General features: G+C 51.5%; 1 protein-coding gene across 1 annotated transcript in view; it reads right to left on the reverse strand.

The window, feature by feature from the left end:
- The window catches only part of LOC121446395 (collagen alpha-1(I) chain-like), a 33,545-nt gene that overhangs the window by 3,981 nt on the left and 5,782 nt on the right, over positions 1-23,782 (reverse strand). The window contains exons 4-7 of the mRNA XM_041649047.1: positions 14,191-14,305; positions 13,054-13,125; positions 4,166-4,324; positions 2,713-2,851 (exon numbers count right to left, since the gene is read on the reverse strand). Coding sequence (XP_041504981.1) covers positions 2,720-2,851; positions 4,166-4,324; positions 13,054-13,125; positions 14,191-14,305 — 478 coding nt within the window. The 3' untranslated portion in view covers positions 2,713-2,719. The remainder of the gene's footprint in view (positions 1-2,712; positions 2,852-4,165; positions 4,325-13,053; positions 13,126-14,190; positions 14,306-23,782) is intronic.

Raw genomic sequence — 23,782 nt, forward strand, 5'->3', positions numbered from 1 at the left:
CACCTCCTAAAGCCTCTGCCAGCCCGCCCTCCCAGCACCACACTGATCACTAGATTAAGGAGCTCAGATACAGCTGAGGCAGCAGCTGAGGCAGCTAAGAGAGGAATGGGGCAGGAAGGGTAGTGGGCAACTCCCCCAAGGCCCTGCCATCTTCTCTCCTCCCACCCCTACTGCAGACAGTTGGCTCACTGTGTCTGGCTTCTGCGCTCTTCTTCACTAAGCTTGGACTCCACCAGACTCCTAGCTTGAGTGAGAAACAGCTCAGGGAGTCAGGGGAAGGGGTATTGAGATGAAGGGAGGTGGGAGGCAGAAAACTCGCTAAAGGAGGAGAAAAGCCTAGGTTCACCTGTTGTCCCACAAGGTCATCTGGGGTCAACCACAAAGCTCCCCGTGGGTCTCTGACCAGCTGCCTGCTTTAGAGCAGGGTACCTCCCACCATGTCTGAGAACAGAAGGTTGGCAAAAAGGAACAAGAGAGGGGACCAACTGGGCATTGGCATATTTTCCTAAAGACCTTAGGATTTCTGGATCTGAAGACACCCCAACTTATTTAAGACCCACAGTAGTCGGGAGTAGGGGTACGTGCCTTTAATCCCAGCATTCAGAAGACAGAGACAGAAAGATTTCTGTAAATTCAAGGTCAGCCTGGAGTACACAGGGAATTCCAGGACATCCAGGACTACACAGAGATCCTAGCTAAAATTCGAACACAGAGAGAGAGAGAGAAAGAGAGAGAGAGAACAGACAGACACACAGAGAGTTCCTTTCTGTCTATAAAGAATGGCATAGGCTTGGTTAATCTGATTGAAAACTAATCTGAAAGGAGCAGGGAGTTTGTACTGACGAGTCCTATGCTTAGACATTCAGTCACCCAAACGCTGGGTCACAAGAAGGAAGACTTGTGCGGATGAGTGGTGGGAAGAGTCCGGCAAAGAGCCCGCGAATGAGAGGAGCAAGGCTGCATACCTGCCCCTCACTTCCTGGGGTTCCTGTGGGGTTCGAGAGGGGTAGACACTCTGAAGACATGACCTGGGAAGTTGCTAGGAAGCCTGGCTGAGCTTAGCCCAGCAGGTGTCCAGCCTTTCTCAGCCCTGTGCCCTGTGCCCTGGCCAAGGGCCTGCTGGGGCCCCAGCCAGCAGTTGCTCTCCGTCCAGCTTCTCCTAACCTGGGCTGGGCTGGAGTGGTTCTCCACCACTGCAGCATACAGGCCAGAGGAAGCTGCAGGCCTGGCACGGGACTCAGGGAGGACCCGAGGAGACAGGCTCTGCTGATTCCTCACTTCCACCACCTGCCCAGAAAACACAAAGCCTCGACTCTGTCCTTCCATAGTCCTCCCGCCCTCATCCAGAACCCACTGGTCTCACCCTTGTCTTTGTGCTGAATGAACACAAGCTGAGCTGATCACCAACAGCAAAGAGGTATCGGCTAGGAGGAGAGCAAGGGTTCCTGAAGCTCAGCCTCATCATTCGGCTACTGAGATTAAGGGTCAGAGGGAATTGCACTGTCCAAGGTTACACAGTGAGCCAGTAGCAAGGCCATGACTGCACACTGTCCACCACCCTACTACAAGAGCCTAAAAGGAAGTTTCTTCACCATATCCTAAACAAGATCCTGACCTGCAATGGACGGCAGGGGTCTGGGGACAGAGGAGGCCGTAATGCGATAAGCCGACTGGCCATCTGGCTCTGGGACAGAAGAGAGCCCAGACTGGTCGCTTCTGCTGCCTGGTCCCAAGGGGCCCTGTGTCGCAAGAGACAGACTGCCAGATGGACAGGCAGTAGCCTAGGTCTGGGTAGAAGCCAATGAGTTAGTTCCCCATAGTTAGAACTGACCAACTTTCAGCAGCAGGGCAAGGAGTGGAGGGGGCACGGAGAGCAAAGCCAGGCTCCCCACAGGGCAAAGAACAGCAGGACAGGGAAGCTGGGAATCCCCATCCAGAATCTGAGCCTAGCTCCCCAGGTAGGCCCAGCCCAACCCTGCTAAGCTCAACTTCCCAGCCTCCAGCCCACTGGCCAGTCACAAACAGGGCCCCCTCCTGGGGGAGGAGGAAGGCAAACACAGCTCCCCTGGCACCTTCTCAGACATGCATGCAAAACTAATTAACATGGGGGAGACATGCGAGCAGCCGGCCAGCTCCACACCCTTGAGTCCATGCAGACAAGGCGAGCCCTTGTCCAGGGGACCTGCACAAAGCTTTGTTGCTAATTTAGGCATCTGTCTCTGTCTGGTCTGGTCCTCCTGCCTGCACTGGGGTTTTTCCCAGCCCCTCGGACAATGCTGGGAACAGGCCCGCAGATCCCTTATTCAAATCACACCCGGGACAATGAGCTCATTGTGCAGGCCACAGAAAGGGGGATGCTGGGGGGGGGGGGAGTGTGTAAGGGGCATCAGGGAGTGGAGAAGGGTGGGGGTGTGTGTGAAGAAAATAGGAAGCCAGTAAAGTGTTTACTAACATAGCCCCTGCAGCTGCCTTGGGCCCCTTGCCCCTCCCTTGCTTGGCTGGGATCTGGGAGTCTTGGGACTGTGAGGTGGGAGCCCCAGAGCGGATGAAGGGCCTTGTGTCTATGGTCTAGCAGCTAGATCCTATGTTCACTCAGGCCTTCATCTTGGTGGCTTCTTCCTTCAACAGCTCTCAGCTCTCAGCTATCTCTGCACGTGCAGGGGGCGGGCATAACTTTTAAACAGAATGGTTTGGGGTTCTTTTCTCTCTTACCTCAGGGTTAGCAGGGTAATGTGCAGACTCGCGACAGAGGAGTCAAGGCTGGGGAAGGAGGCGCTGGCGGCTGTGCAGGGTGGGACGGGCTGTCTCGGCCATTGTCTTCAGGCAACATTTCATTTTCTCCTCCTTTCATCTAATAAATTAGAGAGTACATGGTAAACTGCGAAGGACGGGCTCCCCATGGACAGAGAGGGCGGCAAGGCAACTCTGTCAGCTCCTGGCAGATGGGGCTTCCCCAGCCAGGCCACTGCTCAGGCCATACCTGGCCAGACACTTGAATGCATTCCCCCATCCAATAAACAGCGTGACAAAAGCTCTGTATCTATATATGTGCAGTACACATATACCAGCATCCTGATGTCCCCAAGGGGAGAGCTGAGGCTTGGAACTGTCTTCCTTTACCAACACCGCCCCCAGCTCCTGTCACACTGAGCACGCCTAGACGGCCGACATAAATAGACACACGGCCCGACACTGACACGGAGATACAAAAAGAAACACACACACCCAGAGGCGGCCACAGATACACACTGACAGTGATGTACTGAAGACTGGATGGCACTCCCGCCGCTGGGGTGTGGCTGCGAGCCAGTACCCCAGCACCCTGCTTCCTCTACTGCACCACAGCCTCCCATGATGGAGAAGTAAAACACCATCTCACCCACCCATGGAAGCAAAGGACTCTGAATCAGAGTCCCGTAACTGGTCCAGTCAGGGTTGGCGAGGCTATCTCAGAGGCTTTCCTTCTTTTTTTAATGGTGAAGGAAAGGATAGCCAAAGCCGTTTGTCTTTCCTTTATTTCTTTTGTTTGCTTTCTGAGGAAGGAGCTCACATAGCCCTGGATGACCTTGAACTTCTTATCTTCCTGCGCCCCTCTCCCAAGCACTAGGGTTAAAGGCCTGCACCACCATTATCTGGGCCTCAAAAGTCATTTTGATTGTCCTACATCTCAAGACAACATATCCTGAAGTCGGAGCAAAGTGGAGCTTTGCTGGGAAAGTTTCCTTTCAGCACAATCTCAGGCTCCAGTTTCTTGCTGTTAAAATAATTTTGAAGGGGTGTCGTAGCATGAGAGGAACACAAATGGTTAATGTGTACCATCTCATGAAGGAACCCTATCAACAGTTGACTGGTCTTGATTTAACAGTAAAGAAACTTTATATGGGTCAACCTAGCAAGCAACTAGGCCCACAAGAAGGGAACATTCCATCCGCTTATTAATTTAATTTTACTGTACTATATTTTGAGACAGGGCCTCATTAGTTGTTCAAACTGACATTGAATCCTGGGCTCAAGCATTCTTCCTGCCTCAGCCTCCTGAGGAGCCAGGACAGGAAGTGTATGTCCTCACATCTGGCTCCCCTATTTCGGTGTCTTCCTCAGAGGAGGCTGCTTTCGTCCCAGCGAAGGAAAAGCATTAACGACAGTGAATGAGAGCACATTCTACCTGTACCATCCGTCTGCACCACCGTCCAGAGAGGGGACAGCTGCTGGTGAGAGCTGTGGACGTACATAGGCCCCGCGGCGTGTGTTGGAAGGGAGACACCTCTTTAGTTGTCACCAAGCTGTCTTTCTTCTTTTCCCTTCTTCTGACCCTGGAACTGTCCTGGAAGAGAGACAAGGCCTATGAGAGGACAGCGGAACAGGAAATGAGACAACTCTGCTCCTCCTTCTTCAGCACAGGGGTCTGTGAGCCACTCTACTCTGGAGGAAGTATCTCCCAGCAGCTTCCTTGTGACTGAGAGCTGTCAACTGGCAAGTCTCTGTGGGGGTGACATTTATTCAGTCCACTTCCTCCAGGAAATCTAAGCAAAGAAAGCCAGAAGGGAGCCAAGGCCACTCAGTATAAGGAAGACTCACTTGCTAGCAGCTAGACCCTGAAAACCACCTTGTTCTGTTGTCCTGCATACAGAACCCAGAGTACATGCTCTCCTCCTGGGACAGCATCCTCACAAACCTCTGGCTTTCCCGCATGAAAGGCAGAAGTTTTAGAAAGTGCCCAGTGCTTCTGTCTCACCAGTGGCTACTCACCTGTCCACAGAAGAACCGATTTCAAGTACACTCACCTTGCACGCTAGCAACAGCTAGTCAGTACATAAGGAAGCATGTCCTCCTAGTCTTCTTGAGGCCAAACCAAAGATTTAGAAAGAACTCCCAGGTAGCCAAAAGTGGCATGGACCCTCTGATGTGTTCTGATACTCACCATACAGTATCTAAGAGTTTTATCTACACACACACACACACACACACACACACACACACCAGTAACAAGTCTACCAGAGTAGTAGTAATGAGAAGAAGAAAGCCATTTGTCTTTCCTGTTCTTGGAAGGCAAGGGACAGAAAAAGTCCTTGGTTGGGGTTAGAGGGCTGGCTAAGGCTTCCTTTGCAGGGCTGGGCCATAACCCAACTGTGCATGGAAGTGGCGGCCAGGTGCTCTCCACTCTCAATTTACTAACGCAAGCCTAAGTGCCAAGAACTGTGCTCAGGATCCAGCATGAGGAGAACCAGGGTAGAAATCTGAACCTGGCAATCCAGAGAACCTTCCGGTGTCTAAGGAGAAGAAAACACTCATCCATGAATTCCTCCAGGTATGGCTTATTATTTAATTGTACTTAAGATGTTTTCTACTAGTCTCACACATAAATCCCAGTGAGTTATTGATATTCTGATTCTTAAGATCAAAATTGTTTTAAATGGAGAAAGGGAAACTATAGAACCGGTGGGATCCAGAGAAGTGAAGTCTGGCTGAAGCTAAGTGACAGCTGATGGCCACCATGGGCAAAGCATGAAATGGCCTCTGGCTTTGCTCTTGCAGGTTCTTGAAGACTGGAGAGGGATAGAGGAGGCAAGAAGCCACCAAATGATGGTAACTGTCACATCCCATGCCTGCTAACTCAGCACTCCCTCCCCTCAGCCTGACCTTCCTGTTGCGGATAGATACGTGAAGTTCCATATTACAAGAGCTAAAGGGCTGGAGAGAGGACTGTGGTTTCCTCCTCTCTGTCCCCGAGGCTTTACTTGACACATAATGTACGTCAGTAAATGTTGAATGAATAAATGATTGTGGTAGAAAAAAACACTGTGGCATGGGAAGACGTCCAATTTCTGGGCTCCACAACTTCCTTGCAAACTTGGAAATGGCTCCATGAGCTCCCAGGCCCAAGCCAAGTGCTACAGGCTGACAGGCACAGAGTGGGCATGCCTGCTCAGCTCCAGCTGGCCTAGGTGGCACAGGGCCTGACAGCCTCCATCCTCCCCACCTTGTACCCATGGTGACCAGGCCAGTCCCTTTAGTTGGCTCCCTGCCTGTTATTCTCGGCTTCTACCATCTGACCTGATGCTCCATACCAAATTTCATGCCCTGTCCATCAGGATACTTGCAGTTTCTCTGAACCTCTGGCCAGAGAATACTCTCCTGTGGCATGGATGCCCTCTCCTGCCCTCTTGGTGGCCAAAAAAAAAAAAAAAAAAAAAAAAAAAAAACATGTTTGGGCACAGACAAATTCCTCTTTTCTTAATTTCCTGGATCCAAGTTAGACCACATACCCCTGATACCTGATAAAACCCTGTGGATGTGCCTGCTAAGGCTTTTCAAGCTCCTCCCTCTGATCCAGAGGTCAGGGAGCATGTCGGGATTCTCCCTAGACTGTAGAGCTTACGGAAAGGTCAGGAAACACAATGGCTTACAGTTTAAGCTGACTGAGAGCACAGCTTGGTCCCTTGCTTGCTGTCTTCCAGGGATTTTATTCACGACAAATGTGTGACCGACATCACGATATGGACATCAAGGGATACATGCTAATTTTTTTTCTCTAAATATCTCTATTTCTCTCTCCTTTACTTTCTTTCCTTTCCTTCTGTCTCAGACTCAGGGACTGAACTTAGGCCCTGGTATTTGTTGAGTGTTATTCCCAAATCTGCAGGTGGAACAGTAGCCCGCAAAGAGGAAACCTGCTATGCTCATGGTTTCTGAACTAGATCAGAAAGGCCCCAGAACCTGGACTCCGTAAGCCTTGTGGTTTCTGCCTCACTGCTGTGCCCTGACAGCATCAGGGAGAATCTGCAGCAGCTGAAATACTGAGGCTGGCAAGATGGATAGGGAGACTGCCAAGCCTGATGACCCGAGTTTGATCACCAGGCCCACACAGTAGAGAGAACTAGCTCCTCATGTTGTCCTCTGATCTACACACACACACACACACACACACACACACACACTCACACTCACTATACAGATAGACATACATAAATGTTACAAGAAACTGCAGACTCATAAGGACGGGTACACTAGAGACCCCCTCTTCTTCTCTTTACTCTTTAATAAGGAAATGATACTCTCAGAGGTGATGGCCACTCTCCTAACCAGCAGGTTTCTGTGCTGCCAAACTGGCAGACAAAAGGCAGTCTTGGCATTCTTGTTTAAGAATGAGGGCTGGAGAGATGCGGCTTAGCAGTTAGGAGTGCTTCCGGCTCTTCCAGAGGACTAAGTCTACATTTCACACTCTTGTTAGGCAGCTTACAAATCTGTAATTCCATTTCCAGGGGACCTGAAGCCCCCTTCTGGGCTCTGCAGCTATCTGCACACACACGGCATACATACGCACATCATATCACAACACACACCTTAGAAAACAAGACTGGACAGAGGACGCAGACCCTACCCCTCTCCCATATGATTGTGTACCACTTATGGGAGCAGAAACAAAACCCACATTTACCCTAAGCAGTCAGTCTCTTGCAATTGTGGGAGTTGGTGGAGTTGGGTCACCCTGACTTTATTTATACATTCGTTTATTTATTTTTAACTTATTTATTTATTTTAACTTATTCATTTGTGACAAGGTTTCTGTGTAGCCCTGGCTGTCCTGATTGATTGATTGATTGATTGGAGACAGGGTTTCTCTGTGTAGTCCCTATCTGTCTATCTATCTATCTATCTATCTATCTATCTATCTATCTATTTGAGGCAGGGTTTCTCTGTGTAGCCCTGGCTGTCCTGGAACCACCCTGATTTTTTTTTTTTTTTTTTTTTTTTGGTTTTTCGAGACAGGGTTTCTCTGTGGTTTTGGAGCCTGTCCTTGAACTAGCTCTTGTAGACCAAGCTGGTCTCAAACTCACAGAGATCCACCTGCCTCTGCCTCCCGAGTGCTGGGATTAAAGGCGTGCGCCACCACCGCCGGGCTAACCACCCTGATTTTTATAAACTGAAGCACAGCAAGGCTTTGGCTGACAGACAATACCAAGACAAGCCAGGACCCAAGGAGATGTTTCCCACCTCTTTGATTCTTACTGGGGGTCCTGGGGGCCTGGTTCTGAGCTTTCCCATCTGGCTTACTCAGCTGTGTTGCCTACCTGAAGAAGGAGATGCTGCAGAGACATCTTCTAGCAACCCAAACAACTCCATGCTGCTTCCCAAGACCCAGCTGATCCCTTGGGAAACAAGGACCTCATGACAACCTAGTCAGGCTACTAAGAAGTACAGCTTCCGAGTCATACCTCATGCCACTCCATATGACATTTGGCTAAGAAAAGAAGGGTGGGCCCTGGATTATATTGACTCTGAACCAGGCCTCAGAGACCCACTGTGCCAAGATTAGCATAGAACCTGGCACAGAACAAGCACCTGGTGGGTGCTTTGTGCCACCATCACTATGACTCACTAGGATTTACATCCCCCATCTCTCAAACTCCAGTGAGGAGCCACTTTCTGCCACCCCCAGAGTACGGAGGCTGGCAGGACCTTAACCCAGTAAGAAACTGAAGATTCTGAAAGAGGCCAGAGCTGGTGTCCTGGCTGGCCCACAGCCTGGGATCTTCCAAGGTGAGAAGGCTGAACAGACCTCTCCCCTCTGACAGCAGGATGAGCCCAGCACCTCCCTGGGGGGGGGGGGGTCTCTCTGGAGACCAGAGGCCTGGCAGGGAGCCAAAGTAGGAGCCTCTCCAAGAAAATGCTGGCTTTGAGCCAAGGAGCATCCCAGAAGCTGGGGCTTGCTAATAGGCTGAGGCTGAGCGGAGGAGGGGCAGTCAGGAGATGGGCAGCCCCAGCCATGTTCCAAGGAAAGGAACCTAGCCAAAAGGGAGTTTGATGTGATCCTGGGACACACAGCTGTCTTCCCTTGTTTAGTGCTTTCTCTGTATTTGGGAAAATATGAATTCACCAGTGGGGGGTGTGGGTCCCACTTTTGGAACAATAATCCTGTCAGCTCCAGTTCTGCCCACACAAACCCACTAGGGTACTGCTGACCTAAAATTTTTTATCTAAAGGTTCTTTCGGGGCTACTCTTACCTTAAATGTTGAAAAATACAATATCACCCATAGACTCAGGCCGCAACTTCCACCTTCAAGGACTGAGGGGTAATCTCCACCTAACGGGCTCTTCTAGGCTGTCCTAAAAGCCCCCGCAGGCCCGAGACTCTCCACCTGGTTTTCCCCTGCACTCTATGCATAGACCTCTGTGATTAGACTTCTCTTGGATGATCAGAACAATCAGTTCAAGTGTCAGGTCTGTAAGGGGGCTCCACCCCACCCCCCGGCTTAGATCAGCCATTTCCAGCAGAACTGTAAGGGGGAGCTCCCTATGTAATCTTAAATTCTATAAGCCTCAGTCCAAAGACAGAAGAAACAGGTCATTTTAATTATATATTTTATTTAGTCCAATATTATTTAAATGTGTCAAACCACCCAAACCATCCACATTTATGAGATGAACCATTCATGTCTATTGGGTATCACACTGGACAGAACAATACAGCTCGACTCCAGCAGCAGGTCCCTGTTTTCAGATAAGAATATGGCCAAGGTTATCTATGATGGAGAGGACACCAAGGTAGAAGAAAGGAAAGCCCCAGACTCCATCCTCACATCTGGGCCTACCAGCCTTCCCTTTCAGCTTCCAGATGCATAGCCATGGACTATTAGGGAGAGGACAGCATGGTCAAGCAAGTTCAGGGACACTGCAACATCAACCTATTTGAAATAGAGACAACTCAGAAAGGAGTAGAAATGGGTACATTTGACGTTACAAGTCCGGGGAACAAAGACAGCAGAAGGGAACTGGAGGGGCCTCTGGGAGACCTCTGTGTCAGACCCAAGTCTTGCTGAGGCCCTCTGTTTGTGTCACCCTGCTCAGGGCCACCTGGCTCCCATGGCGCATCAATACCCGTGCTCCAGCACAGGGGCTGGTGAATTTTCCACCACGTCTCCCTGGAAGAACTACCCACAAAAGCTCCTCTCTGCTTTAGAAGGCGAGAACAAGTCGTGCATTTACCCACTGCCTCTAGTCTTCTTACTCTGAGTCGCCATGCCAACACACAGTCATAATTACCAAGGAACGCGTCAATAGTGGCAGCATTGACAAAGACACTATATCAGGGCTTGTGAGCCAAGCAAGGTCAGGCTCTTCACAGCTCCCCAGCTTCCTGCCCACTTCCTTTATTCCACTCGGATCCATCTCTTCATTCTCCTTCTCCCACCCAGATGGTCTGATTTTATTTTCTCTGCAGAGAAAGGAACTACAGCTCAGTGTATAAAACACTTTTATAGCAATTAGGAGACAGGTTCTCCTTTGAGTTCTGGTTTTAACTTGTGGGAAAAAGTCACTTTAACACCCAGACCTCGGGTTTTTGTGGTTTTTTTTTTTCCCTCTGCAAATGGGGAGAACATTTCTGGACACTGCCTATTCAGTAAGGGGGTGCCTGCATTTAGTTCACCTTCTAAATTCAGAGACGGGCTGTCATGTAGTCATCTCTGAAATCGTCTTTATGATCAACAACAGAGGTATCAGAAGCTCAAGGAAACAAAAGGAGGTTCAGATCAGAGAGGGAGTTAGTTCTAATGCCCGGGAACAGCAGGGCCTGTGTCTCCCCCCAGGAAGAGCGAAAATCTCAGAAAAGGAGCCAGGAACAGCTGAATGGTGTCCTCTATCAGATTATGAAAAGATGAGTGGGACGGATGAGAACTATCAGGCTAAATGACAAGCATCCTGAGGCCCCCAGTGAGAAGCAGGACATGCACCCATTTTAAATGAGAGGTCAGAGAAAGAAGGCAGACAGCCATCGCTGGAGCCCCACACAAGAGCGCCCCGATTTCAGGACACCCAGTGCACCAACATCTGAACTTACAAAGGAGATAAATTGGAGGCTGATGATTAGCATCACAAAATGATTATTCCCTTTGTAAAAGGCTTCACTGCAGGACTGCTTTAAATAGTGCATTTAAACCATGATCTGATTTGCTAAATTCGATTTATACACATCTACTGCCTAAGCTGGCGTGCGGCTGTATTTACATGTCTTCCCTTGGCACAGAGCAGGGGAGAAGCTGGCCATTATTTGGGGCCTTTAATCCTTGTAGACAGTAACTAATCTGGGGAGCTGAACCCTGTTTTTCCTCTGCAGCTGGGGCTTTCGCTGCACACTGGTCCCAGTTCTGCTGCTTTGCCCAGTTAGGACTGGGACCGGATCTGTGGAAGCCTCTCTGGAAAGAGGGGCTCCCTACTAGGAAGCTCATCCCTCCCCATATTCAGGAGTGACACTTTCCAGGTACAGATGTCTGGGTTACTGAACTATTCTGTTCCTACAGTCATCAAGCCCAGGATTCAAACCCCACCTTTTGGGGGCCACTGGCATTTCCTAACCTGAGCCACAGCTGGACCAGTGAGTGTACTTAAGCCCCAGGAGCCAAACCTGGGAAGGGATGGGAGAGGACTGAAGATCTCCTGGAACAATTGGGGCGGGAGGGGGTGGGCACGACAGGACTGGGACTCAGACACACCTTCCCTGCTTCACTAGAGGAATTTGAAGGCTTCACTGACAAGGCCCGTGAAGGACAAATGACCCTTTCCTGTGAGGACCAGTACTGTGATAGTGTGGCCAGGAGTCTCCTAGAGGGGAAATCCACTCCCCAGCTCACACCATTTGCTGGGGTGGCCCTGGTGGTTATGGTTATATTACTAGGTACAGGAACTCTACAATGGTAAAAGTGCCCCCCGCCCCCCCAGTCAGGGCTTCTGCCTCCACCCTCAACCAAGCACTAGGTTTTGCATTAGGTCTTGTTTACCACACGCTTACAGATTCCTACCATGATAAATCCAGCTTAACACCCGGAACCTGAGGAAAGAAAGAGACAGCACCCGGGGCAAAAGAGTTCATAGTGAAGATGAGCGGACGTTAGGCCACAAGTAAAGCATCTCCCTGTTGAAGGCCACTAAAGCCTGGATTCTGGAGAATGAAGACTGGACGGGGAGTCTGGTCCTTGTTTGGACTGGTCCTAGCCCTTGTTTCACTAACTTAGTGGCCTCAAAGAAAATCAAATTTTGGGGCGCTCATGTCCCAATCTGTGATATATGCACTCAACCTACATAATCATCATTCTTTATTAATATTTTTTTCTGGTGTTGGGTATTGAGCCATAGGCAAGAGCTCACCACTGAGCTACATCAATTCTATACAAACCAGAGGTCAGAAAAATGTTTATCTCTGGCCGGTACTAACAAGCTTCCTTTTTGAGCAGAGTTACAAAGTCACCATTCTCTCTTTGTCTTGGCTGTCAAGAAGCTCCGAGCAACCACAGTAGCCAATCGTAAATATTATTTTAAGCCAGGGCTTCAGGGTAGACATTCGGGAGTGTGACAAGAGAGTCCTCAGATGTGAGGTTGGGCTGAGTAAGAAGGGGGTTTGGGTTCAGGAGGGGCTTGATGGTTATTGGAAAGGAGAACAGACATGATAAATCATTGTGTCTATGTTTACGTATATGCACTTGCAGAGACTCAAACTGAGAACCCAGGCCTCAGGTTTTAGCCTGAGATCCACACCCTACCCTCTGGTGAGTCACTTAAGGGAGTCATCACCCTACGTAAGGAGGTCCAAGTTCACATGAAGCACTTAGGCCTGGCACAAGGCAGAATTCAACAAACATAAACTGATAACTGAAGTTTCTTGGTGGATGGTGGCTCTATATACAAACACATGTATCTGACCTGCTTTAGGGCGCCCATAGCTTAAGAAGGCAGACTGACTAATGATTGATGGAATAGGGGCATAGGAGAAAGAAAAGTTCTGCCCACACAAACCCACTAGGATACTGCTGACCTAAAATTGTGTGGCTCTTGGGCGGAGGTCTGGAGAGGGCAAGGCCAAGATGCTGTCTCATGGCTGCCATCTGTCTACCTTTATCCTCAAACTGTCTCTGTCCAGCCAAGACAGTGAGAATGGGGTCTCTAGGTCACCCTGAACCCCGACCACACTTTCACAAGGTCTCACATTGGGGCTCTGGACTCTCTTTGCCTCAGGGGGGTCACACGAGGGGCTGGGATAATGGAGGGGGGCTGCTCACCGCCTCCAGCATCACAGTTTCAAGGAAATGTGGGCGCTGGGAAGTAACTCTCCAAGAGCCTGCGGGTCCAAACTACAAAAACAAATAACAACAAAACCCACTGTCAGCTGGGCCTGTTCCTCAGCTTGGTGGAGAAGGCCCTTCCGATGGTGTCCCTGCAAGGAACCCAGTAGCACTCCACTTTCTCCTGCTGCTTTCTCCTTTGCAGCCCTGAAGGTCACTGCGGCCTTGGGGGACAGGGTCCCTGGGCAAAGGAAGATGGGTCTGGGCGGGAGTCGAATATTTGGAGTGGTCCAGGGCAGGCAGCCTCCAGGACTCCCCAGGCCGGGTGCGCTCCCTGAGCTCGCCGCTTCCATGGGCCGCCGAGCGGCCCGGTTGGCGCGAGGAGGAGCTCGGCGGGCCCCGCGGCGCGGCGACCTACCTCGTGCCCACGCAGCCATCTTGCTGCCGCTTGCTCGCTCTCAAAATGGCCTCCCGGACCCGCGGCGCGGCCCCTCCGGAGCCTCGGTGCGGGCCGAGGGGACAAGGCCCTTCCTCGGCTTCTCCTCCCGGCGGCACCCGGCGTCGGGTGTGCCCGCGCAGGCCGCGCTCCGGGGTCTTCCTCGCCGGGTGTCGCCTACTTCTGTAGGCCCGGGGAAGACCTGGTGTGAGGCCGGCCGGGGATCCCTGTCGGCGCCGCGGGTGAGCGCACCGGACCAGGCCCTGGACCCCCACTGTGCGCCTAGCCTGACCCCCCGGGCGGAGGAGAAGCGGCTGCGCCTTTTCCCAGCCGAGGTTGGCCACCGCCCGCGACTGTGGCTTCGGCCGGACGGGTCTAAGAAGCCACCTCGGAGGCCAGAATCCTTCCAGCATCCCGGTGCGCTTAGCTTGCAAGCGCTCCGCGACCAGCTCGGCGGGACCGCGTTGCAGAGCACGAGCTAGCAGGTGTATTTTTAAAGCCGTCGCCCACTTGGGGACGCGTGAGGGCACGGTGACTTTGAATTCTGGCCTCGAGAGGAAGGGGGATCGCCTTCCAGGGGACTCGGGTAGAAAGGCAGTCGCCTTACCAGCGGGATCCTGGAATCTTCCGACGTTCCTGGTCGCCGACCCGTTTTGGGGACACTGCTGGGTCCTCCTTCCCTGGCTACAGCCACTCACCTCTCCCGTGGCCGTGGCATGTCCTCCTTCGCGCGGAGAGGCAATAGGTGCCAGCGCAGGTGCCGCAGAGCTCAGGTAAGACGGGCGGGAAGCTGGAGCACCTGCCGGTGAGCCACTGTAACACAGACGGGAGACGTCGGGCGCTTGCCACCGACTCCTAGAAAGGTGTCCGGTTCATTCGAAGCCTCAGGGCCCTGGGGCAGTGGCCTGGAGGTGGGGGCACAGTTGTCCTCCAGGTCACGACCCCAGCCTGGGGAAAATGTTGACTTCTCGGAGCTTTAACCACATCCACCCGGAAGATGGGAGAAACATCGGATTGGGTATCTGCTATGGAATGGAGTGGGGGTTCTGTCATAGCACCCATGGTTGTCGCTGCGAGGTCCCTCGGGACCTGGATGTGTGTTCCTGACCTAAACAGAAAGCCCGAGTTCGACTCAATCAAGGCACAACCTGGCTTTCCTCAGTGTCATAACTAATGAAACTTCGACCCCTGGAGGTTTTCCGGAAAAGTCAGCTCCATGCCCAGAGCTAACACGGGCCTCCTGGAGGTGCTGGCTTGGCCTCCAGCCCTAGCCTTCTTTACTAGGGTAGTCAATGCAGGTCTGCTGACTTCAAATGTCTCAAGACAGATGCCCCCCTGGTTAGTCATCCAAGCTCAGAATTTATACCTGTCTCTCTCTGATCTCCCCCATACACGGGGTGCTCTTTGAGGCCATTGGGACTCAGCAGATAGGGCACTAGCTGGGGGAGGAAGGCAGCCTGTGGGCCCTTTGGTGATGCTCCGAGCATCTATTTGGGCTTTTATTCTGTCTTCAGCAGGGGGAAAGTTCTGAGTTTCAGACCCAGACATGTGTGCACCCCCTGCCGTTTGAGCTACCATCTGACTACTGCCCACTACGTGCCGGAGATTTTATCTGTATGTTTTATGTAAATCCCACATGACCCCTGTAGGTCCAGGTACTTTTGTCCCCCATTTCACCCAGAGAGGTGAAGACCACACCTCACGGATATCCTGAGAGAGAAAGAGTAAACCCTGTGGGAAAAAAATCCTACCTCACAGTAGAACCCCCCGTCCAAGCTGCTCAGCCTCTCTAAAATTTAGAATGTGAGGGTCCCCCCCCCCCCGTGATTCTGAATCTTGAACCCTAGAACTTCAGATGAGGAATTAACACCTCCAGGGGCAGAAAAAGCCACACAAGCAAGTCAGTCCTACCTTCCCCATAAGCAGGGGATTTCTGCAGCCCTTCCAGGGTTCACCCTCCAGTGTAGGTCCAAACTCTTGAGGGAACCTGGAGAAGTTCCACCGTGGCCAATAATCCTCTCACCGTTGACAACGGTATTATTAGCAGGATAACCCAACCAGAATAATAAGAGATACATTGATATAAGGGCTTGATATTTTTGCACACACCCTGAGGGATTATAGGAGCTAAAAAAAGAAAAGAAAAAAAAAGAACATTCTCAGAAATGCCCCTCTTTTTCCTTCATCTTAGACAAGGAGCTCTCCTATTCTGAGAGCTGCTTTTTCTTTAAATGACATGACGTGTTTTTTTTTTCAATGAAACGTTTATAAGAGGCAAAAATTAAATCCATGAGGCCTGAAGTGAAATAAATACATTTTAAAGGTTTTTTTTTTTTAATAGTTGTTTTCAGATAAGTAAGGGCTATGGCTCTCGGCTTAGGCTGGCTGAGGCAGCTAAGATTGGGCAGTTGTAGGGTGAGGTGAGGTGGGTGGGAGTGACCAGACTAGATAGATGCAGACTAAGGGGAGTAATAGCAAGGGACTGGGGCCACCCTCTCCAGGAGGCAGACAAGAGAAGCCCTTTACAAAACAATCCCAGACAGACCTGCAACACTGACCCACCCTGGAGGGTGGCCATGGGTCCCAAACTTCCATCCAACTTTCGCTGAGATCCAACTATACCCTAACAAGGGGGAGAAGGGCTGAGAAATGCCACCATCCCATACATTTCAGAAACACACAAAGACTAGGGATTTGACCTAAGCCAGCCAGAAGCAGTTCTGCTCACTGTCCCCCTAATTCATGGGGGTAACAGAACTTGGCTGTATGCTGGGGTGGGGGTGGTGAGGCTGGCCAGTGAGGGGCTCCAGTGCCTGCACAGATGGAAGCTGAGGCGGTCTAATTAGCACAAAGCCCGCACCTTCCATTAATAGCTCACCAGCAGCTCCTGGATGCCGCTGGAGGCAGTCAAGTTGGAATGTGTGAGGCTCACCTGTCCCCAGCTCATTAACAGACCTAGGGTGAGAATAGGGCTGTCCTGTGGAAGGACCAGCCCAAACCGGCCCCCACCCCCATCTAATTACAGGTTTGACTTCTGGGTCCATCTGAGGGGAAGAATGCTTGACCTAAGTCCCATATTCGTGGGCACATGTTCAGCCAGGCCTCCAAGGACAGTGTGCTCTCTCCGGACTTGAAATGAATTCCTCTTTAAAAGTGCTGGCTTACATTCCATTTAGGTAAAACTGACAGAGACCTCAAAGGGTGGTTGGGGAGAGGGGAGCAGGCAGACTGGGAAAAAACAAGAGAGAAGTTTCTGGAAGGGGGGAACTGCTATCTTGGGTGTAAATTTGTCAGAACTCACAGAATTGTACACCTATAATCTATTTTCAGATGAAAATAATGCCTTTAGGAATGTGTGTGTATGTGTGTGTGTGTGTGTGTGTGTGTGTGCCTCACATATCCACCCAAAGGTGTTGGCCCCTGACTGATCTCTCCAGAGCTTCTTTCTGGTTGATGTGCAGGTTCACACCCCTTTTCAGGGGTCACCGTGGAGAAAGGGGCCAGAGCAGATGGGGAAACAGGGCTGTGCACATCACAAACACGAGGCCTTGGCTGGCCGAGTGGGGAGGAGGAATGTCTGAATTGAATCAATTAGCTGCAGAAAACTTCAGAAAAGAAGTAAGGCCCTTCATAAAAACAAAGCCCACTCCTTAATCCCCAAAGGCAATCCTCTTCCCCCATTCCCATGGCCATTCCTCAGTAAACAAAGAAGTCCCCCCTTCCACATCCACACCTCAATATTCATTATGAGCTGACGTCTGAGGCTGCATTCCAGCCTCCCAGAGTGCCCTAATGACTGGAAACCCAATGGCAGATGACTGAGGGGTTTTCCTCTCCTCTCTCCACGGCTCTGCCCTTCCCATGGCAGTCTGTTCTGTTCTTTCTTTCCTCCTTCCCTTTCTTCTTTTCTTCAAATTAGTGAATAAGCAAACCCCTAGCAAGCAAATCAAAGCAAAGACATCACTAACTCTACTTTGTTCATTTATTTTGACAAGTGCAGTTTAATTTTAATTATTTATGATAATACTTCATAGTAGACGAGTAAATGTGCCGGGGTATATTTGGTAACATTAATGAAGTCTGCCTAATAGGGACCTTCACTCCAGCACCCTGCCTGGAGAGCTGCCTGCTGGAGAAGCAGGGCAAGCCCACTGGTCTGTAGTAGGGTTTGCAGGTTTTTTTTTGTGTGTGGGGGTGGGGAGAGGAGAACTTAATGGGTTTGAGGATTAGCCAAGGGAAAATTAACCCGATTCTAGAGAAGAGGCAAATAGTAAGCCCATAATCATGCCTCGGTGTGGATTGTGTGTATTTAAACACCGAGAACGCACACTTGGTGATAAGAAGGCCCAGGCGTGCATACATGCCACATGCATATTTACACATGAATCTCCAATGTGCAAATCAACAGAGGCCCAGAGAAATTAGGCTCTGGGCAATTAAAAATAGAAATAAAAATAGAAAATGGAATACATCGAGTTCTCTATCTCTCCCAAGTACCTTTTCCCTCCTGATCATATGCTTCACGTGGGCAAACACAGGGCAAAATTTGGAAGACTGGGGGAGGCAGTTTCTTCAGCTCCTGATCCCATTGGAATGTTCCATAGACACAATGGGTCACATACAGGTCTTTGTGGATGCACTGTCACTTTAAATAGGGCCTGAGGAGGGATGTAGCTCTGTGGTGGAGCACTCCATAGCATCCATAGTATTAAGGAAAAAATCCAGTAAAGCTGACTCTTATAGCACACTCCCATGACTGTTAATATAAGTGTAGAATCCTACATATCAACAAAATGTGTGCATATGTGCACTTAAGAATGGGTATGTTATATACCATTTGGTACAAACACATAGGTATTGAGATACACACTGTAAAGAATTTACAAAGACACTTTGTGCAGTCATACTAGATTTAAAGCATATCACAATAAATGCTTGGTTTTTGAGACTGTAAAGAAACCTTTGGATCACCACTTTTATTATTACTTTTTTCAAGTACTGAGGACTTCCTGTTTCTTGTTTCTGAAATGTCTGTCAGTGCTCAAGATAGTTTAGAGACATATCAAGGGACAGGTGGGTCTTCTTGAGACCAACTATAGTATAGTCTCAGAACAAAGGCCAGGTTTGGTCTAGCCCTTGGGATGAGAACTATTACACCACCATTTCTGTTTGTTTGTTTTCTGAATGACCCCAGCAGGGAAAGTGGGACCTCTTCACAAGGAGGGTTAGCCAAAGGGTAAGAGGTGGGAGACCATTTTCTTGGCACAGCCCAGGAGTGCTGGGTGACTATCTCTACGACCAGGCTGTCCCTAAACACAGGTGCTGCTGAGGCCCCTCACAACCCCCTATTCTTCAAGCAGAGGGCTATTTCGGATAGTGCAAGAGGACCAGCCCTAGGCACCTGGCTCCAAGACTTCTCCTCTGGCCCCAATCTCTTCCAACCTTTCTCGGTGATGCTGTGACCTGGCTCTGGCGTGGGAAAGGCGGTTTGGAGCTTTTCACAAATCTAGTATCCCCTTGAACCAAAACCAATTAGCCTGGCCCAAGGTCCTGTCATTGAGGCCCTGGCCCTCTTTTCAAACCCCTGCGGCTCAATTGCGGTGAGGGGCTGGCCAGTGAATGCCGGGACCACTTAAAGTGGTGCTTAAGCCGGACCGGGCTGGAAGGAAGGAGCCAGCGCTATAGGGGCTGCAGCCGACCATTCTCAGAGCCACTGACCAAGGTTTTGTTCCAGCCACAGCCCCCACCCTGGTTCTACTGCTAACGACCCTCCCTTCTCTTCACTTTTCAGCTGTCTGGAGGAGAAATCAAAAGCTAACTCTAGGAATCCCTGAGACACCTAAATTTGGCTTCCCTAGATAGAAAGGGCAATACAGTTTTTGAGTCTTACCCCAAGCCCTGTCCTCGAAGGCATTAACCACGATAGAGCACCCACTATAAACTTGTTTTTCTTGGCTGCACCTGAACAAACACCCCATCTTCTGGATGAGAAAACTGACTCGCCTGAAATCACAGGCAGCTTAGGGAAAGCTTTTGGAAACTCCCGAATACTCTCTTAGGAAGAAAGAGGGACCTTCAGACCAAGATGAGAAAGATTATGGAGAGCTCACTGAAAAACTGACTTAAAAAATAAAAAGCAGGGACAAGCCCAGCTATCTACCAAGATGGGGTCCTCATTGCCCACATCTCCATGGGGTCTAAGAAGGAGTGAGTGAGAGGATAAAGTGCCACAATCTTCCTTCAGGCCCCTACCTCTCGCTTGTCCCCAATTTTCCTTTTACCCCCTTCCAGGTGGGTAGCACTACTAGGGGGCTCTGGCTGTCGCCATGGTAACGCGCATCCCACCCTAGGCCAGAGCTGATTGGTCATATAAACCAGGATAGAGGAAGGTAGGGTGGGCTCCAGTCTGGGTGGAATAGGGGACAAGGACACCCCACCCCACGCGCGTGAGAAGCCAAGGGTGGAAGAGAAGGCGATTAAAATGGCGCCGCAGCCTCCAAAGGGCCGCTCCTCTGGGTGCGGACACCCGGGTGGGAGAAGGCCCAGCGGGCCGCACTGCTCCTCAGGGGTTTTGGAGGGCGCATCAATCCCTGTAAGGATGTCCTGGGGCTCACGGATGAGCGCTCCCCGCAGGCCGATCTGCACACTCTGGCCTGCCAGGCGCAGTCTGGTGGCTTAGCGGGATCCGCGGACCCCGGGGCGCGGGGCTGCGCGTTGGGGGCGAGGGCGGGGCGGCGGCGGCCTCGCCTCTAATCCCGGCGCTGCGTGTGGGAGCGGCGGGATCAGGGAATTAGCGCTGTAACTTCGGATTAGTAACGCTCGCTAAATGAGGGCCTAATTCCGACCCTTCATGCTTTTCAGCGTCGCGCTGGGTCCTGGGAGGCCTCCTGGCCCCGCTGCTTCGTGCTCTGTTCCCATTTCCCGGGAGTCCCGACTGCGGTCGAGAACTCCTGGACCAGTCCAGAGCCGGGCTCCTGGCCTCACAGCAGCCTGCGTTTCGGTGATGCCTGCTGATGCCAGCTTTTCATTGGTCAGGCTGAGGCCTATATATATGAGGCTGGTATGGTTCAGGGTTGAAATTCCGTGGACCAGGAAGTTGTTCTCGAAGCCTGTGATCAACGAGGGCTGCCTGCAACCCTGCCCTGCCAAGTGGCCTCCGTGCGACCTTCTGCCAAAGGTTCCGTGGTGTTTCTAGTTGTAGAATGAAAGGGGTTGACATCTTTGAGATCCCAACCAATTCTGGCTTCCAACTCTACTTTCAGCCGCGTTTTCGGGGCCCACAAGCCTTTTATTTGGAAAGAGACTAGTTAGTGGAAATTGGAACAGTGTAGCCCACCGTTACTTGGGCAGCCAGACCAGAGGAGACCTGGAGAACAGATGGGAAGGGGATGGGGTGGGAAGCAAAGGCTGAGGAGGCCCCAGGCCTTGCTGGCTCCTCCAGGCCTAAACTAGCTAGGGGGATTGATAAGGAACATAATTCTGAGCCTGTATCTTGGGCTCCAAGTGTCCGGGGTAGGATTTGAACATGTCTCTGTTAGGATGAAATGGGTGGGTTGGCACGCCTTAAAGCCTTTTCTAATGGGTGTGAGGATAAAGTCTGAATCAGAATCAGTATGCCATTCCATCAAGAGCCACCACTACCTCCCTCAAAGCCCTCATCCTTTCCCTTAGGTGCAAGGTTTTGTATCAGCAGATTTCCCCTTGGTACAAAGCAAGCAGAAAAAGTCCTGCACTTCCTCAGGCTTGGACTCTCCCTCCACCGCAGTCCTGATGGAGGTTCAGGCCTGCCCCTGATAGCAAGGGAAGCTGGTGTTTCAAAGCAACACACATTTGAACTGCACAGGCACAGCTGTGATGCTCTAAAGCCATTTTGCCTTATGGAGGGACCGGTTCTTCCAAAATAGCAAAGGAGCAGGGATGGTGGGAAGAAGGATGTAAGCGGTGAGGGTGAGGCAGGGTCCACAGAAGCCCAGTTCAGCTGTGAGGCATGGAGGCAGGGAGTGCTGGGCTAGCAGGCTGGGAGAGCTGCTCTGGTTTCGTCTGAAATGAGGTCACCAGCAGCACACAGGCTCCCAAGTGCACTGGGAAGGGAGGGCAGGCCCAGGAGATGCTGGGGTGGGGGGGTGCTCCTGGGGTACCAAGCCAGTGAGTGACCCTTCACAGGTAGAGAGAGACTGGGCTTTCAAAAAGGAAGGCATTGTAACAGGATCATGGAAACCCTTCTTCCACCCAGTGATCATCTCTGAGGAGGAGGAGGCAGAGATAGTTGCTTTCCTGCCATTGCCTGCCTGCTCTTAATTTGGACCAGCAGCTAAAATTCAAATGGCAACGCAACTCCACCTGCCTCAGCCATACCTTGCCCTCTCCAGAGCCAAGGGGTCTCCCTATTGTAACCTCTTGAATGTCTGACTTTTACACACATAGCCTTTTCTTTTTGTTTGTTAAATATTTTTTGCTAAGCAAAGAAAAAGCGACTTGTAGGTGCGAAGATGGAAAAAGATTTCCATTCTTACAAGGGGGCTGAGAGGACAATCTTATAAAAAAAAAAAAAAAACCTAAGGCGGAGGCTCCTGGGATTGAACTGGGCCAAGATGGAGGTAAAGCGATATATAGGTAAGGCCCACCTCTGCCACCTCTGAGCCGTGTGACCCTGGAGGAGTCTGTCTCCCCGCCCCATCTGCTTCCTTATTTGTTCAAGGAAATGAAAACGGGTCAAGTCAGGATGGTGGCTCCAGTCCTTCCCAGTCAATCTGGTAAGGCACTCACACACCGATATTCCCACAAAAACAACTGCAAGCCCTTCAAGGAACGTGAAGGGACTGACTTTTTGGATCCTTTCTTCTCTGCAGCTCGACAGGGCCCATAGCTGGATCTAGATCCACTGGGGGTGGGGGCGGTCAACGGTTTCCCAAGTTGCAGGGGCCCCAAACTTCAAGATAAGGAAAGAGGGTGAAGGGAGTGTCAAGGAGGAGAATGGCCTGGAAGGCAGATAAACCCTGAAGGGGGATCTTCGGCGCTACGTGGGGCTAAGAACCTCGTACACTGAGCAGTGGCACGCCCCACTCGCTGCGCCCAGCTAAGAGGGACCTGGAGCTTGAGTGGCCGGTGTGCAGCATTAGGTTGCCATGGGAACGGAATTCAGATTTTCCCCAATTGCTTTTTTATTTGCTAGACATTGTAATACATCTTATGCTGCCACTTATTGGGGCGGGAAGGAGAAGAGCTCCAGAGAGCCTGGCTGCCCCTTAACCAGTTGGGGAAGTTGCGGAGACGCCGGCTCAAGTCGTCGCACCAGGGCAGTCGTAGAGGTTAGGTCTCTCCGGCCCACCAGCCTGCTCTTGGTTTGTATGCAGGGCAGGGCTGGTCGGTCGGGGCGGGAGGCCCCCCGCCTAGGCCCCTTGCCATTGAGCACACTCCCCGCCAGTTCTGCTCCGCTTCACGCTGCACACAGACCCCCCAACTGCACACAAAGGCAGCTGCCAGAGCCGGTGAAAAGTGATCAAATTATCAAGAACTTGACCTCACCGAGGGGCGAAGCTCCAGCAACCCCCCAGCCGTATGCTAATGGCGCTCAGGGGCTGACTCGTCGAATAATTCGATAAAGGCCGCATTGTTAGCGGCAGGGCAGCCCCCCGCCCACCCTTTTACTCCCCCCACCCCACCGCCTACCGCTCTCCTCTCTCTCTCTCTCTCTCTCTCTCTCTCTCTCTCTCCTTTCCTCTCTCTCTCCCCCTCTCTTTCTCATCGCATTTGCATCCCAAAATCCCCGTCCGCAGCTCCGGGAGCGGATTGTTCAAGCCTGATTTATGGGGTGAAGGCAAAGGCTGGCGCCTTCTCCTCCAGCGACCCCTCTGCAACCCCAGCCCGCTCCCTGCCCCCAGCCCACTCCACTTTGGGGTTCCAGCCTCGGCGCTGGGGAATGGGGATAGGGGGCAGGGAACGAGGAAGAGGTGAAGGGAGTACCTCCAGGATGCGGCGGGTGTTCCTGAGAAAGCCGAGGTCGGATACCTGGTCCGGGCGCGGCCGCTCCGTCGAGTTGAAGTCCCTGGTTGGCGTGGGCTTCAGTGGGCTCCTTTGGCTCCTGTGGCCAGGGCGGCCGGGCGGGCGATCGCACGGAGAAGTTGTGAGAGTCATTTCTACTTTCGGTTATCTAGCTTTATGACGGCTCTGTGGCACTCATACAGCTAGATAACCAAAGAGAGAAACGGGCCTCCTTTCGCCGGCACCGCTGCCGCGCTGTGGGCCCCACGTGCCGCTGCCGACCCGGCGCGGGGGCCTGAGCGGGCGCCT

Source organism: Microtus oregoni, unplaced genomic scaffold (genome assembly GCF_018167655.1).
Source record: "Microtus oregoni isolate MIOR12 unplaced genomic scaffold, Mior012 000000F_ref0000247, whole genome shotgun sequence".
NCBI lineage: Eukaryota > Metazoa > Chordata > Mammalia > Rodentia > Cricetidae > Microtus > Microtus oregoni.